Below are 18,203 nucleotides of genomic sequence, written 5' to 3'. Positions count from 1 at the left end.
AATCATCATGGGAAATGTAGTCTGGAGTGCCAAAGATTGCCTATCCCTGATATACAGGCTTGGAGTCTTCTGGAATAAAGATGTTTAACCCTTTCGTTGACCATCCTGAATCTGATCTATTACTTTCTAGCTCCAAGCAATATGTTCTCCTTCATCGTTCTACCCACCCTGCCTTTACACTATACACTATGTGATTTCACTGTGTGTTGCTTTTAATGAATTATTTAACATTTAATAAAGGTTACTTCTGGATATTTTGTAAATACTTAGGCAAATCCTTTGATGCTATCTCTTTGTAGAGGACGCTTTTAGTGATTTATTTTGGTGATTTTTTTGGGTACAGTCCTGTATAGGCTTTGCTGGGATCGTTGCATGCATCTTGATTCACAGCGGATCCAGATATTAGTCTTTCAAATTGAGAAAAAAACAGCACACTTTTTTTTTTTATACAAAAATCAAATTCCATTTCTCTTTCTTGATTATTTATGATATAATTCCTAAACATCAAACTGTTGCATGAATAATCATGACATGACAAAGCACAGTGAAAACAGCACATTTATTTCTATTTGTATGACAAATTAAAATCATAAAGAGATAAATAAAATGCTACATTAAGAAAATTACACACCGTTCTACTATATATACATTGAAATCCTACGGCATATATTATCTATGCTTTAACAATTGGAATAGTACCGGAGTCTAATATTTTTCAGGTTTTTTTTGGTTCTTTATTTGGTTTTTAACTTAATACCATTGCCGCACAATATTTACAATTTACTTACATTGCACTTGGACTTCTACCGTATTTGACTCTTTTTTCCCAATTGTGTTTTCGGCCTCACATTTATACTTTCCTGGGTCCACAACCTGATAAGACTGTTTGTTTGCTTTTTGTGTGTTCATGTTATACCATTTGAAGGCGTGTACAGATGGATTGCTGCTTTCTACCATACAGTTCAGTATTAGTTTGTCTCCCCTCTTAATTGTGATCTTAGAATTGTTAGGTGATATCTGAACACCTTTTGGGGCATCTGAAAGATTAAATTACAAAAAAGACATGATGTACATAAAAAGGGCTCACAAAAAATGACTACAAAGCATTGATTGCATAATATCGTTCATTTTATTTAAAGGGACACTATAGCCAACAAAATAACTGTGCCTTACAGTTTTTGTGTATAGATCATGCCCATACAAGTAAAATTTTCTGCCATTTAATAGTGATGTAACTTACTTTAAAAGTTTTTATCTCCTTCTTTCTAAATTAAACTTTAATCACACACAGGAGGCTCCTACAAGGTCTAACAAGCTATTAACAGTGCAAAAGATAGTAAATGATACATTAACCAGACTGGGCAATATAGGAAGTGGAAACATTAGATGATGCTTTTGTCAGGGTACCTGAAGTCTCTACCTCCGAGAGAGGTAGAGACTTAGACGTCCATCCGTCCCGACGGGCTGTTTCCTCTGTTCCTCGCGGTCTATCCGGTCACGTAAACGCCGGCCGCGAGGGACTCACTTCCTTTTCTAGCATGACGTCCGGAAACCGACGTCATGACGCCAACCCGGAACGACCTGTCACTCAATCCTTCAGAGACTAATCAGGACTCGTCGGAGGCGTGTCTACCCTTCCGAGCCAGGGTATTTAAACTTGCTTCTCCCATTTGCTCATTGCCCTGTCGTGGTTCTAGTCTGCCTAGTCACACAGTGCTCTTGTATTTCTGTTATCCCTTTGGTTCTGACCCGGCTTGTTTGACTTACTCTGTTTATCTCTGTTACCCTTGACCCGGCTTGTTCCTCGCTTACCTGTCTTCTCGTTCCCTCGACCTCGGCTTGTCTTTGACTATTCTCTATATTCTCCGTACGTTAGTCCGGCCATTCTAAGGTCCGGTATACGTATCCTGTACCTGTTTGTACTCTGCGTGTTGGATCCCTGTCCCGATCCTGACAGCTTTATAGGAAGTGTTTAGAAAGGATGTGAAGTCACATGCAGGAAGGTGTGACTAGGGCTGTATAAACAAAAGGGATTTAAATGGCAGAGAATTGAGCAGTGAGGGGCAGGGGCAGAATCTATGTGCCACATAAGGGTACCAGATTAGGAAACTATCTACTAAACAGCAAAAAGCTAAAATTAAGAACCGTTTTGCTCTTTCAGCTGCTTAATAGATAGCTCACTGATTTGGTGTCCTTATCTGGAATTTCAATATTTAAGGATACTCTATAGGAGTTATCTAGTAACTGTGAAAAAAAAAAAAAAAACAGCCTTGGCATTAAAAGCCAGAGCAGCCCAGCAGGAGGACAGGGGACAGTGTCGGGGACTGAGAGGGGTGTGTCATATCATCAACAATGAAAAAACACAAAATACAGACTTGGTGAAGTGCAATAGTAGAAATAGTGAAAAAGTACTACCAAAAGACAGAATTGCCTCGCTCAATTACAAGTACCAAGTATATACCAAAGAAGGTGTCTCTGACACAAAATCAAATTAAAGTGCAAATTTAACACATGTTAAAACACTAATGACGTTGAATGTTGAAGTTAATCAAAAAGCTAAGATTTTAGAAGTTACGTTTATTAAGAATAATTTTATCCAAAAGATTTATTAGAGAGGTTATTGAACAAAATGGCTTTAATAAAAAGGGAACATTTACTAAAACCAAAAAATAATAAGAATAATCATTTTATTAAGGAAGGGAAGAACAGCTAGAACATTGCATGAAAGTTAGCAGAACATTATATATATAATATTTTACATATAAGTTTAATTCAAATTAAATCTGTGTTTTTATTCTGTGCTCAATATCTTTATATATATATTGTATGACTTTATTCACAAAAGAAGCAAATATCAGCCCCCGGTCCTCTTCATTTACCTGTCACAGCACTCTGATTGGTTGGCTTGAAATCCAACCATTCAGAGTGCTCTTTGTTATTTTACACAGCGTGGAAAAGTTATTTGGAATTTTTCAATGCTGTGCTTAATTTGACTCATAACCCTCTGATTGGCAACCAATGACCTCTCTAATAAATCATGGTCTAGGGGGGGACATTAGGTCCCCCCATTATTTTTTTGAGTGGGGACCAGGGGGGGACATTAGGTTCTCCCATTATTTATTTTAGGGTTCCCACCCACCGCTCAATGGTGGGGACCAGGGGGACATTAGGTCCCCCCGTTTATATTAATAGCTTCCACCTGCCGGATCATGGGTGGGGGGTGCAGGGGGGTACTATGTCCCCTACATTTTAGTTATGTGTTTTCTTCACCATGGGGGAACGGGTGGACCTGGGCCAGTGTGTGTGTATATTAATATAGGCTGTAGTGTGTATACAGGGGCTAGAGTGTGCTTGGATAGAGGCTGTTTTGTGCGTGTGTGTCTGTATGTGTGTGTATAGGTGGCTTCAGTGGGTGTATGTACAGGGGCTGCTCTGCATGTGCAGAGGGAAAGAAAAATTTCAGTATGAAAAAAAAAAAAATTAAGAAGAAATATGTATTCCATTTGTTATTTATGTTACATTTGGCCAAGGGAAGGGGGGCATCCTTGCCATCCAGTGGGCACTCTGGTTGACTCTGACGAACTCCGGCATTACTGAGAGCATTTCCATGGTAATCTGCAGCAATGCTTTTGGTAACTGGAGCTTATGAGGTAATAGGTCTTTTGCCTTCAGGTGGAGGTAACATTAGTTGCTCCCTGCACCACTAAACATGTCTTTGTAATGGGTCAGTGAGGGAGATATCTGACTTACACTTATTTATTTGTTTGGATGGACTCACTGAGCGTTGACTCTGTATGGAAGGGCGATTCTCTGATCTCCCTGATTGCCCTCTGACCTTGCCCATCTTGGCCCGATGGTCAGCCCAGGCTTGTCTACTAAGCATAGTACCCTCCCTAATTTGGTACTCTTACATATGGCAACCACACATAAGGATACCATATTAGGGACTTATTTACTTAGCTAAACCCTTGAAAGATTTATAAACCAAAAATATTGATCTAATTTTGATCAAACCAAATGAAACATCAGCTGAAATTGAGCTTGTCCAAAAATTTTTATTTTTTGTTGCAATGTATTTGTATAAACCAACATCTTTCTCTATGCCACGTCTTGTGTGTTGCAGATAGAAAGCACCATATGTATTTTTGTAGGACAAAGACAAAAGGGTGTAGTTTCAAATAATTGTTGAAGCACCTGTCTCATTTATTATCTATTTTTGTGAATATTAAACAAATTAAACTGTTAGTTTTTTTTAATAGTATGTATATCATTCATCTTAATCTTATTTTTTCCACCTCACTTCTTCCCGTTTTTTTCTTCTGTAAGAATTGTATACCTAATATAACCCAATTAAATATGTATAATAATATGGTCGACCAACACACATGGCATTATAATCACACAATACAACACCAGCAGGGTAATGAGAATTAGAATTCAAAGTGAATTCAAAATTTAAGGTAAAAAGAGCTGAACTAGGAACATTCTCAAGTCCAGCTGTGCTCGCATGTTGGCTTCTTTGCCTTACATTTGAAATTCAGTTTGAATTCTCACTGAATAACTCTAGTTACATTGACATTATATTTGTTTGTTATTACATTGACATGCTATTCTTTGATACAGCTCCGTATGGGCAGGGAGTGGAGGGGAGGGATTAACAGATATAACCACTGTTGAGGATTTATGGTTGTGTGACAGATTTCCTGTGCAGGAGACAGGGGGGTCCAGAAAGACCTTTACATAAATTGGGACTGTGTGATTCCAGCAGCGACTTTATTAGTACTTTGGGTTATTTTTTGTAAATTTAGATATTTTATTATAACCAATATCTACTGTCAGAAGAGCACAAGTTATCCTAACAAACTTGTAGTAGGAGCATATTATAGAAGAATATTGGGAATACTCACATTCAATATTCAACTGTATACTTCGATTCTCTACTTCCTTAGCAGGTCTTTCGAGAAGGCATGTTACGGTTTTGTTATGATCTGTCCAAGATGCTTTAAATGTCAGAATGTTTTTCATCCCCAAGTCACCTGCAGTGAATGTTTGAGTTTTGCTTGTCGTGTGCCCAGTCCAAGACAAATTCATATGATTTTCCGGGCAGTAATGGTTTACAGAACACGTCAATTGGACATTTTGGAATTCCCTTGTTTTTGATACCTGTGGTTCTATTTTGAAAGTTGGACCAGAATCTGAGAAAACAAAATAGAAAATAATAGAAAGAAAAACAAGTTACCTGCGCTCTCTCCTTAATCCCTATGTATTTTTAAACAAAAGGAGGAAAAAATACCCCTTTCTGTCTCAATAGAGATCTTTGCCAGAAACTTAACTTGTTTTTCTTTGGTTTTTACTATATATTGGGGTTAACGTGTTTTTCTTTGTTTTTTACTATATATTGGGGCTGATGTGTACTGTAGTCATTGCTGCCGCCCAGTGATGGGAGTGAGCAAAGGACTTTTCTTTCCAAAATAGTAAATAATGTCTTACTACAATTTCTACAAGAAACGTGTTACTTGGAAGGATACATGTTTCTTTTGGAGTTTATTGATCAATTTCTCCAAAATAAAATCTGCTATTTGCACCATTAAGAATTAGGCAGAAAGGTGACTAAAATGTTTAACAGTTTGTGTGTGCTTGTGTGATGTCTTTATCTGTATGTCTGTATGTGTGTGAATGTCTGTATGTGTGTGTGTGTGTGTGTGTGTGTGTGTGTGTGTGATGTCTGTATGTGTGTGTGTGTGTGTGTGTGTGTGTGTGATGTCTGTATGTGTGTGTGTGTGTGTGATGTCTGTATCTGTATGTCTGTATGTGTGTGAATATCTGTGTGTGTGTCTGCATATTTGTGTATTTGTATGTGTGTATGTCTGTATGTGTGTCCATGTGTGTGTGTGTGAGAATGTCTGCATGTGTGTTTTTGAATTTCTGTATCTGTATATCTGTGTGTGTCTGCATGTGTGTGTGTCTGTATGCATGAATGTCTGTATCTGTATATGTGTGTGTGTGTGTCTGTGTGTGAATTTCTGTATCTGTATATCTGTGTGTGTGTCTGCATTTGTGTGTCTGTATGTGTGAATGTCTGTATCTGCATATATGTGTTTGTGTGTGTGTGTGTGTGTGTGTGTGTGTTTGTGTATACATCTGTGTGTGTCTGCATGTATGTATGTCTGCATTTGTGTGAATGTGTGAATGTCTGTATCAGCATATATGTGTGTGTGTGTGTGTGTGTGTGTATGTGTATATATCTGTGTGTGTCTGTATGTGTGTGTGTCTGCATTTGTGTGTCTGTATGTGTGAATGTCTGTATCTGTATATGTGTGTATGTATGTATGTATGTATGTATGTATGTGCGTGTACGTGTGAATGTCTGTGTATGTGTGTCTGCATGTGTGTGTGTGTGTCTATATGTGTGTGTGTGTGTATGTGTGAATGTCTGAATCTGTATATGACTGTATATCTGTGTGTGTGTGTGTGTGTGTGCATGCCTGTATGTGTGTGTCTGCATGTGTGTGTCTGTATGTGTGTGTGAATGTATGTGTGAATGTCTGTATCAATGTGTATTTTTGTCTGTGTATCTGTTTGTCTGCATGTGAGTCTGTATGTGTATCTGTTTGTCTGTATGGGTATCTGTTTGCATGTGTGTCAGTGCGTGCCCCTATGTATCTGTATGTGTATCATTCTGTGTATCTGAATGTTTGTCATTAAGTGTGTCTGCGTATCTGCATGCATGTCTATATGTGTATCTGTCTGTATGTGTGTCTGTGTATCCACATGTGTGTCTGTGTATTATGTGTCTGTATGTTTATCTGTTTGTATGTGTAAATGTTTGTCTACATATTTGTCTGTATGTATATCTGTGTCTGTATGTGTATATGTTTGTGTGTCACTGTTCATATCTGTATGCATATCATTCTGTGTATCTAAATGTTTGTCATTAAGTGTGTCTGTGTATCTGCATGCGTGTCTATGTGTGTCTGTGTATCCACATTTGTGTCTGTATGTGTATCTGCATGTGTCTGTATGTGTATGTGCATATGTGTGTCAGTATGTGTATCTGCATAGTTGTGTCTGTATGTGTATTTGTGTCTGTATGTCTCTCTATGTGTATCTGTCTGCATGTGTCAGTGTGTGCCCCTATGTATCTGTATGTGTGTCACTGTTTGTATCTGTATGCGTGTCATTCTGTGTATGTGTATCTGCATTTGTCTATATGTGTATCTCTCTGTATATGTGTCTGTGTATCCGCATGTGTGTCAGTGTGTGTCTGTGTATCTGTATTTGTGTCAGTGTTTGTACCTGTAGAGGTGTCATTCTGTATATCTGAATGTGTGTCATTCTGTGTGTCTTTGTATGTATCTGTATGTGTTATATTATACAAATGGAAGGGTGTTGGGGGGGCAGGGAGGGTGGGGGATATCTGTAGGCAATTTTCGTACCGGGGTCCTGTGGTTTCTAGTTACGCCTCTGACCTTATCCTGCAGTTTCTTTCATCATATCTATTCATTATTGAGTATGCAGCACAGCGGCAAAGTCCTAACTTACCTATCCAACAAACCTCTAGTGTGGAAATTGTATATGAAATAAGCTAAGGTGAAGATTCAGCTATTTGCTAGTCTGCAAGGGCTGAACGTAGAAGCTTCATGTCTCAAGAATTTGAAGCAAATACAGGGAGCATTATAAAAAGCAATTTTACACACAAGGAGTGAAAAGTAAAAGCAGCTTAATACTGTCAAACAGGAGGTGAAAATAACATAATTAAAAAGACTACTGTCATTAAATTTAAACTTACTGTTTTGTTTTTAAAGTTTATTACAGCTGATGGAACTCAAACTCTGTTTTTTGAGAAAATGTCACTTTTTTTTATTTGCCTGAGCAGCCACATTGCATCAGATTCTTCTGTCATCTGACCAAACGCTGCTCGACCTTTAATGCCTACAGCTGTGATTACTCTGAGTGGACCTGCAGCATCAGGCAAGTTAGGTTGAGCATCTGATCCAACTCAAAGAGACAAAACACTATTTATACACACAGCACAGCTATTTAATTGCTCTAGAGATTGTAGCCTTAAACTATCCCAACATGACGATCGTTTGGGAATAAACAGAACAAAAATCTACATTCCAGAGCACAGTATGGAGAGTTTATCTCTGGTTTATTTTTGCAGCGGAGATAGAAAAGGAAATATATACATTTTTATACTTGTTATTACGTTTTTATGTTTAACATACATTTCACTGACAAAATTCTTTCCTCCTGCCATTCTCACTGCTTCATAAATTATAGATTTAATTTAACAAAATGCATTTATTTGTTTATTATTAAAAGAAAACTTTAACAACTCAATTCAATTTACCTGTAATCCATTGGCAGGACCCACACCTCACTGCAGCCTGGCCCTCCTACTGTGAGATCATACAGCATGATCATCTGTGTCCAATGAAATACTCTCATAGACAAGCATTGGAGACATACAAGACATGTGCCATTGTTGCCACGGTCTGTCAATCCAATGCTTCTCTATACTTCATATACTAACACAGGAGGTGAAATATATTTAATTATTGAATCTATTCTAGTCTGGAGCCCATAGAGACTATCTATCTGACAGTGAATAAGGGCACAGGGACTTAAAAATGTAAACAGGGGCATTTCACACAAATTGCACAGTTTTCAACGGCAACACTGCAGGTGCGGCAAATTCTATGCTGCTATTGAGATCTTCTACGCATCCAATATATATTAAAAGCATCCAAAAAAAACAACAACACAGTTACGCAATACAAAACTATAGAATGAAGAAAAACTAAGTAAAATAATTTGATGTTAATCGCCTATATACAGATCTATGGTGAACATTTTAATGGCCATCTCTATTTACTAATAGATGGAGGTAGCATACATTCGATTCTAAACAGTTTTTTTTTTTAAATATGCTTAACATCACATTTAGCTTACCAGAAACTGTAAGATTCAACTTATTTGTTGACATCCATTTTTTGTTGTTCGTCCACATTCTTAACTGGTAAATCCCAGAATCTTCACGGTGAAGCTGTTTGATAAGGATTGAGCAGTCGTCGGATTCTTTTCCAACATACTGCACCCGATCTTGGAAAGGTGAATTTACAGCGTTTTCCATACTACTGTTATAAACTATATTTCCTTGAAATTCTTTAATTGTTTCATTAAACATTGGATTTTGGAACCAAACGTACGTTTTTAAAGTTTCAGTATATTTGATTTTACAGTCTATTCGAACACATGAATCATTCCAAGCTACAATCTGTTGTGAAAAAGTTACTGTTGGCATATTTAAATGTTGAGCATTTGAATTTAGGAAGCCTGCAAAACATTTAAGAAAACATTAATGGTCTTGACAATTTATTTTTCTTTTTTTTTTACTGTTACCTTTAGAAACTATACATGTATTGAGCAGACAGAATGTAACTGTTTCGACAATTATGATGAAACTAACCAAGAGGAGGTTAGCTTATTGCCACTTCGAAAGTCTAATATTCTATGGGAATATACCATACATATGAATTCCAAATTTATGGTGAAACTAAAACCATATTTTTATATAAACAGGGGAAACCATTTTAATTATTTCTTAAGCTTTGATAAACGTTGTGTTGCTGAATACGTTTTGCATTATAATTTCTTAACTCTATAGCATATTTAAAGTGGCTCTGTCACTCTCTGGGATCTCAGCATATTTTGCAAAGACTGATGGTGATTGCTCCGCTTGGTGTCTAGTGGTGCAGGAGAAGGGGAGTTTTGCTTACCTGGACCAGTCTTTTCTGGTCGCCGCCATGGTCTTCCTGATGCTCTTCTTTAGCTGTGGAGCTCCATCTGCCAGGAGATGGCGGTAACTCTGCTTTGTTTTTTTTGTCAAGTTTTATCAAGCATAAGGACTATTCTAAAATAAAGGAATCCCTACTTTGCCTTAGTATATCTTTTGACAGCGTTGGAATTTCATTAAAATTCCAAAACAGTCAATGTGAGCATTTCATATATTATCTGTTTGAAAAATTCATTTTGGAGGTGGGATGATAGAGCCGGTTTAAAGATGCTATAAAATGGTGTGGCAAAAAAATATAATTTTACATAACATTAAATTATGCAAAATAGACTAAATTCAGAGTGCACTACTGTTACCTAATTTTATTTACTGAGCAACAGACATCCTTACAGACATAAAGATCCCTCTCAGTTTTCCCCACTTATAATAAGGGGGGAGGAAGTCTTATTCCAATTTTTTTGTGAGCTGAATTAGAACCCAACAAACTGCAACATTTAGGCCAAATACATCCCTTAGAGAGGAATATAAATGTCTTGGGGTTTCTTCACTAAATGGCGAAATGTGCTGCGTAAATAAAAGTTAAACTTTTTCCGGTATTGCTGACATATTGATCACAATGATTGTTTTTACCAAAAATAAGGAAAAGTGTCCCAGCGACCATCAGGCTCTGCTCTAGAAATGTATCCATGATCCTAAAGACACAAAATAATTTTTGATAGATTAATAGTTTAACTTGGACAGATCCTCCCTTAAAATATGACAACTCACCCCCCGCCCTGAAAATATTTGCATTGATTTTACGTAAGCTTTGCGCTAGATTGGTTTGCTAATTTCCATATATACAACTCTTAATAGATTGAACCTTAATCTTAATTGTATTTGTGAATTGTAAAGAATTAATTAATTGTAAATATCTGCTTATCTTTATCCTACAACTGAACACCTTCAATTTAGCTTGTTGTCAATTATTTTTACAGGTTAAGTCCTTTGGATCTGGAAATCAGCGTAGAGAAAGCATATAACAAAAGAAATACAAAAAATAAAACAAACCACACACAAAAAAAAAAAAATCAATGTTTCAATTTCCTTTCCACATTTTTAGAGTGTGCCATGAGTCTGTGCCAGACTGAACTGGATTGTGACATAATTTTCTAAATCCTTAATATGAATTTAAAAGAAAACAGAGCATCTCAGAAATAAAACATAACATAGCTGATATGGGATTTTTAGAAGAGAAGTGACGGCTCCACTGTATTCCTTCTGGTGAACTTTATAATCTTGCCGCATTGCTCAGAAACATTTCATGTGTGTCTAAGAACTAACTATGGCCTCAATTTAATATTTTTCAATACACTTTTAAGACATTTTCATATTTAGAAAAAATATTTTGGTATTTATTTTTGTATATTAGAAAAAAAAACCATAGAATTCAAAGCTGAATTTTCAAATTTTACAAAAAAACCTCTAAGTCAGCTATGCTTTCAGTTCTGCTGCCCTGAAACTATGAAATTCACTTTGAATTCTCACTTCAGTAAATAACTTTATTAGAGGCATAGGGCATAGATAAAACTGTACATACCACCTAACAAGTCCTAATAAGTAGAAATACCACCTTCTGCCATCAGAGTAGGTTCCAAACTGTGTTTAAGGGAATTTAGGCTAAAATAGGCAAATCTGAAAAATAGCATTATAAAACTAATGCCAACCTGGCTATTTTTGGACAAAAATTTACTTACTCTTGAAACATATTTCAGAAATCACCAAATGTTCCAAATTCTTTATTTTTAAAACACGTCATTGATGGGTAATATTTTCTTTCATGAAAACCAATAAAAAATTAATTGGAGTCTAAAAAGTGATGGAGTCCATATTTAGTTGGATTTACATGTGATACTCAAGATATGGACTAGATAAATATTTGGCCAAATCCGCACCTGTTATGTCCTTTATGTTTCTTGAATCTATCTAACGCCCATATGTCATTCCACCTTTCCTTAGGTCTTCTTGGACTGTATCTACATTGCTCTCTGTAATTTGGCATTGTTGCAATGTACCATTCATCACATTGGGTTATTTTAAACCATTTTCATGACGAAAATAGGAAGTTCTGACAGAAAAGGAAGGGTTTGTTCCAGAGATTTTCATGCTTGACTTAGTTAAATAGAGGAACATCTAGCAGTTAAGTGTAGCATGTAAAAAAAAAAGCCAGTCTTGTACTTCACCCTCATGTGGATCATCTTAGTTCTATCAACAAACTAACTGGAACCTGCAAATTGTATTTTAAGAATTTTATATCAACTAAACAGTGAGTTACAGATGTGCCAAATCACATGAATTTATTGTGTAACACACAATTTCTCTGCAGGATCATACGAAATGCCATTCTGAATTAACTTTCGACGTGCATGCAGCGCCCATTATGAACTCTATATAAACCAGTAGTCACGTCTCTCCTGTGTCCAAATTGTTCTAATACTTTTTCTTAATGCATGCTTTGCGTGCAATAAATAGAACCTTACCTTATTATATTTACACTTCTCTTCTCAATAGCCAAGTGCCCTGCTGTGGCTCTGTTTAAACCAATAGCATGTACCTTGAGGTCTCCTAATGTTTGGTATTGACTTTGACTTATTTCTTTGTTACTCCAATTTCTCCATTCCTTGACCTTTGACTTGTCTTTCAGTCTATCCTGATTCACTCCTGGCCGTGACCTTGTTTCCACTCCTTAAAGAAACATTGTGGGCACTATAACAATTTCCTCTTATCGAAGTTTTTATAGTGACCTCAGTTCTAAACGCCCCCCAAGTCTTTCCCTCAAAACCTTTTATTTTATTAGTGTGAAGGCTTAGAAGCGTGGCTACAAGACACACATCCAAGTCCTCTGGGTATGAGAGTTCACATGCACAATATCGTCACGGTCTACCATAGTGTATCAATGTATTCAATGGTTCTCTACAGCAGAATCATAGGTGCATTGAGGTAAGTGCCGCCACATGCGCCTATATCCCAACTGCTCCTATATCAGGAGCATTAGATTGGCCTTCATCCTGGAGCATACCTCGAGGATGACATCACATAGGAGGAGGCCACGGCAGTGCCAATGGATACTCGGCACAGAAGAGAATGCAAGTTACTTTATTGTGTTTATTTTTTGGTTAAGTTTAGTTTTTGCAATAACCACAGTGGGGGGAGGGGGGCTTAAACGTAAGTAGGGACGTTAAAATTGTAGCGTTAGGATAATGGATATGTATTTCTAATGAGTGTCCCTTTAACTTCCTTGTATATTGACTATTCTCTTGGTAGTACCTACCAAAGGTTTCCCAATAAACCTGGCCACTATTCAGGGCTCTCTATAACATGGGGCAAACAGGGCAGCTGCATTAAGCCCAGTTACTCCGGGATGCCCAAGGTAGCTGCCCCATGGGTCCCGCTGCCCTCAACAATTTCTTTTTAGCCCTTATAGTGCAGCCGGGTGCCGCACACTAAGGATGCATATTGGGTGGCCCATGAACTTAGCACCACCCAGTAGGAGTGGGCATAATGTACGGAAAGATGGGGTGTTAGCAGAGGCCCGGTCAGGCGCTGTGGCCATTTAAAAATGCGACCGGGCCCCTTTGCTTTTCAGCAGCCTGCGGGGAAGTGACAGCCACGACTCACTTCTTCCCACCAGAGAACACAGAGCCGTGGTGTGGGAGAGAGTAGGAGGCAGTGAGGAGAAAGCTGGAGAGCCAGACCCTAACTCACAACAGCCTCAGGAGCACAAATATTCCACATAGTATACCTCCACACACAAACACATGGATACCCTTCTCACCTGCCAGACACACTGCCAGCCCCCCCCCCCCACACATAAACACTGTTACCCCCACACACATACACACTGTTACTCTCCCACACAAATACACTGTTACCCCCTACACACACTGTAATCCTCCAATCACTGTCACACACACATACACTGTCACCACACACACACACTGTCACCCCCTTCACACACATGGTCATGCCCCTACACACACATGGTCACTCCCTACACACACACTGTAACACCCTACACACACATTGTCACCCTTTACACCCACACTGTCATCTCCTACACACACACACACTCGCTCTGTCTTCCCCCATATTGTTACACCCCCACACACACTGTCACCCCATACACCCAAAATGTCATCCCCTACACACACACATACACACACACACACTGTCACCCTCTACACACACACACACTCCCCGAGGTCCAGGCGCGGGAAGAGATTCTGCTCTCTTTGTCCCCAGAGCCTGCCACTAAATCTCTGGGCTTCCCCACACCACTTCCAAGAGTCTTTGTGCCTGGGAGTCTAGGCATGGGAAAAAGGGATTGTCGCTTTGTCTCCCAGGCACAGAAAAGTCTCTTTGTCCCTCGGGCTTATAACTCGCCAGTACCCCAGAAGTGTCCACACCAATCTCAGGGATCCTCACCTTGGTCCCTCAACCGGCTCATCTCTGTTCGCGAAGTCCTGGTGTGAAACCCAGACAAGAGAAGCATCTTCTTTCGGGGTACGAATGCTCCCCCTGGATGGCGTTTGTATATTTGAAATGGTGGCCACCCAGGGGAGAACTCAATAATTACTTCCCTTGTGGTTTCACACTCTGGTTGCAAGTTAGAACGTTCTGATTAAATGGTGCGAACATTCTAATGGGGCACTGGGGAAACGAATGAGTGGGGAAACAATCCACGAACGCTCCCCCTGGCTGGCGTTGGTTTGTAAGAATGGCGACCGCCCAGGGGAGCACTTATTAATTTGTTTCCCTTGCGGTTTAATACCTGTGTTACGAGGTGTGAAGGTTCTAAACTAACATTCTAAATGGGGGTATTAAGGTGGTCCCCGTACTTGAGGCGAATTAATTCCCTTCGTGGAGGCACTCCCGAATGGGAGCACGCATAATGTATGAAAACAGGGAGAATATATAATATGAAGAACTGAAATTCACAGACAGGCAGCGGACCCGCCACAATGTGTATTTATTATTATTAGGACATAGAGGAGAGATTTTGAAGACAGACGCTGCTCCATTTTATCATGACTGAGAGGTTGACATTTAAGGAGGGTATGTTATTCTATTTTACTGATATTACAAGCATATATTTTAATCTTATGAACTCTGCTATAAATTATTGTAATTGATTATTACGTTTTTATATGTCTATATTTATATTTTTATTCAATAAAATATTTAAAAAGACAAAACGTTATTGCTTTCAATGCAATCCCTATCACATTGTACTCTCAATTATTTATATATTTCAAATAGAGGAACTCACTAACTATATAATATAAGACATCTGTACGGTTAGCCCTGCTAAATTCTATGCTTTAAAATGTTATAGTGGTAAATAGGGGAAGCAGCTGTGGTTACATGTGTATGTGTATGTGTGTGTCAGTATGTCTGTTTGTGTGTCAGTATGTCTTTCAGTGTATGTGTCTGTATGTGTGTCAGCAGGGCCGGATAAACATAGGGGCTGATGGAGCTGTAGCTCCAGGCCCGTGTCCCTGGAATAGGGAAATTGATTTAAAAAAAATAATTTACACACTACTATTCTTCACATACTCTTGCTTAAGTATGGAAACTTAAGAGGGGTGTATGTGAACAAAACTTATGTGGACTGGCTGACAATGAAATTAGTTAAGGTAATGCTGACTTTGGTCTCTCTAACACTGTGGCATGTCCCCTTTCTTATGCACTCACTCACTTCTGCCTGCTAGTAAGAAGGCAAGAAGACAAGTGGACATGTGAGTGCTAGGGTGCAGTCCTTAGAAAGCGTGGAGCGAGCGCATTATTAGATGCATTTATGCCAAGCTCAGGGTGCTGTCTGCAAAGTATGCCCTTAGTTGGCCAGTCTTTGCGATTGGCAGGCAGCCTGACATGCATTCATGCAAGGCTGGCCTTCCAATTTTTTGGGCAGACATGCCCCCTTTTTAGGCATGTTCGCCACTTTTGGCAGTTCTGGTTACGTGATTTGCATCTCCCTTTTACCCCTCTAATCAACATCCTGCTTCACTGGACACTGCTGTTAGAGGGTATAGATTTACTTGAAAGATTAAAGCATAAATTAGAGAGAGATTAGCATAGGGTATGTGTTTTCGTATAGCTGCATCCTATAAGTTTCCCTCCAGCACCATCTCCATCAGATACATGACACTTGTGAGGTATGACTGTTTTAGTGTTTTTAGTTGATAATTCTGTAATTAGGCCCATCATAATTGTCAGCACCAGGCCCACTCAGCTCTTAATCTAGCCCTGTGTGTCAGTGTGTGTGTCAGTATGTCAGACAGGATATGTGCCTGTGTAGCTGTATGTGTGTGTGTATCTGTATGTTGTCATAGTGTATATATGTGTATCTTTATGTTGTCAGTATGTGTTTCTGTGTGTTTATCTGTGTATCTGTATGTTGTCAGTATGTGTATCTGTGTATTTTTCTGTGTATCTGTATGAAGTCAGTGTGTGTATCTGTGAATCTGCATGTGTGTCAGTGTTTGTATCTGTGAGTCTTTGCATCTGCATGCGTATCAGGTTGTGTATCTGTTGGTAGGTGTGTGTGTATTTCGGTGTTTCTGTATCTGCATGTGTGTCATTGTGTATGTGTGTCTGTAAATCTGCATGTTGTCAGTGTGTGTATTTGTATGTTATCATTATGTGTATCTGCGTGTGTGTCAGTGTGTGTATCTGTGTGTGTATGTGTATTTGTGTGTGATACAGAGGGCCATTGCACATACTTGCCCAGGGTTCAATCAATATTAAAGATGGCCCTGCCATTATTAGGATCTGTTCTGCTGCTATACTGTCTTTCTTTTGGTTCTTGGCGTTGGTTCTGAGCTCTCAGATTGCATATGCCACAACAGAATTACTGCATAATATCACTGACAAATTAAATACTCCCAGACTTTTAGAACCAAATCTTTCAAAAGCAATGACAACGCCAAGTTGCAAGTCCTTTAATTGTATGTATTTAATGATGTTAACAGATCTGTAGATAACAAATCAATTTCAAGCTACCGTATTTATTTATAGGCCAAGAAAGATATCAAGAAAGTATACCTTAATTGCTAACCAAATTGAAATGTATTTATTATTATACCTCCTGTATGGATTTTGTAGGTGCATCCATCTTTGCAAACAGGACATTTTCACAATTTGGTTTTGTTGGTGGGCATGTGAAATAACTAACGTCAAAGAAAAGGTAAATAGTATTTGCTTTCAGTTTCTTATCTTTGGGAGGATTAAGTAAGCAAATTGGCTCATGGAACCGGGTTGTAAGCGATATTAGTATTGTTTTAGGAAATTATCTATATATGATTTAGATTACGAATCAGTGAGGAAATGAAGCTGAGGCGTAATTGTTTAAACTTATAGAAAAAGATAAAAAGAAGCAGCATCCCATTAGATAAAGAAAAGGGTAAAAATGGAACATTTACAATAATTATCCTGCCGTGTTATTTTTGGCATTTTCGTTATAATATTATAGTAAATAGAGTTAATAGGAAAGTCATATTTTGCAATCTTAATGAATTTTATTTTTTTATGTGTTAAATTAAAAATGGGTTTAGTCACTAATTTGGGAAATGTTGTAAAACGAAAAATGATTTGCAATATTTATGACAGAATAGCCTGAGACGTGGAAAACATTTTGATTTGAGAATGTATTCACCCCAGTCATATTGATCTATATTTTTCATTTTAGTTTAAGTTTACCCTGATATCATCCAGGTGTACAGTCTGCTAAGTATGCAGAGCAAACCTCATTGCTTATTTAAAAAGTAGTGACATTATGACAACGAGCGGGCCCTGGTGCAAGAATTTGCTTCAATAAACTTAAAAAGATTCTCTGGGCACCATAAGCACTATAGTATGCTGTCATAGTTATGGTGTTAGAAGTCCCCTGACGCTAACTGAATAATGTAAATTATCAGAATGTTTACAACTCTTACCGAATGAAACATTTTCCAACTTTGATTTAATATTGTTGTATAAGCCTATCCGGTGATTTCATTTTTTGGGGGTAAACTTTTAAAAATATATATTTTTCAACAATTAATTAACTATTAGCAACAGTTAATAACAATGAAAGTATAAAAAATATATAATTTAGAAAAAAAGATATCAATATTTAAAAAATTAAATAAAATCACAATGCTGCAAAATGATATTAAATCAGTTGGAAAGGTTATCAAACAATATTAATCTGAGTTGGTATAATAATGCAGAAGGTCTGAAATTCCACTTTAACAGATCAACTCAGACTGGGGGCAGGTAAGTGTCAAACTGTTCTTAAAAAAGTTTGATAGTTTACCACTGGATGGCGGTAGAGGACCCCTGGTATAACCATAACCATTTTTCAGACATGCAGTATTATCCTGAA

At 37.9% G+C, this 18,203-nt stretch overlaps 1 protein-coding gene across 1 annotated transcript in view; it reads right to left on the bottom strand.

Moving 5' to 3' along the window:
* The window catches only part of CD22 (CD22 molecule), a 39,121-nt gene extending 28,631 nt beyond the window's left edge, over positions 1-10,490 (bottom strand). Inside the window, exons 1-4 of the mRNA XM_063436097.1 lie at positions 10,430-10,490; positions 8,956-9,339; positions 4,908-5,195; positions 789-1,037 (exon numbers count right to left, since the gene is read on the bottom strand). Of these exons, the coding sequence (XP_063292167.1) occupies positions 789-1,037; positions 4,908-5,195; positions 8,956-9,339; positions 10,430-10,487 (979 nt within the window). The 5' untranslated portion in view covers positions 10,488-10,490. The remainder of the gene's footprint in view (positions 1-788; positions 1,038-4,907; positions 5,196-8,955; positions 9,340-10,429) is intronic.
* Between the last annotated feature and the right edge of the window lie 7,713 nt (positions 10,491-18,203).

Source organism: Pelobates fuscus, chromosome 11 (assembly GCF_036172605.1).
Source record: "Pelobates fuscus isolate aPelFus1 chromosome 11, aPelFus1.pri, whole genome shotgun sequence".
Classification (NCBI taxonomy): domain Eukaryota; kingdom Metazoa; phylum Chordata; class Amphibia; order Anura; family Pelobatidae; genus Pelobates; species Pelobates fuscus.
Note: the sequence above shows the minus strand (reverse complement) of the source record. Positions and strands in the feature narration are given on the sequence as shown.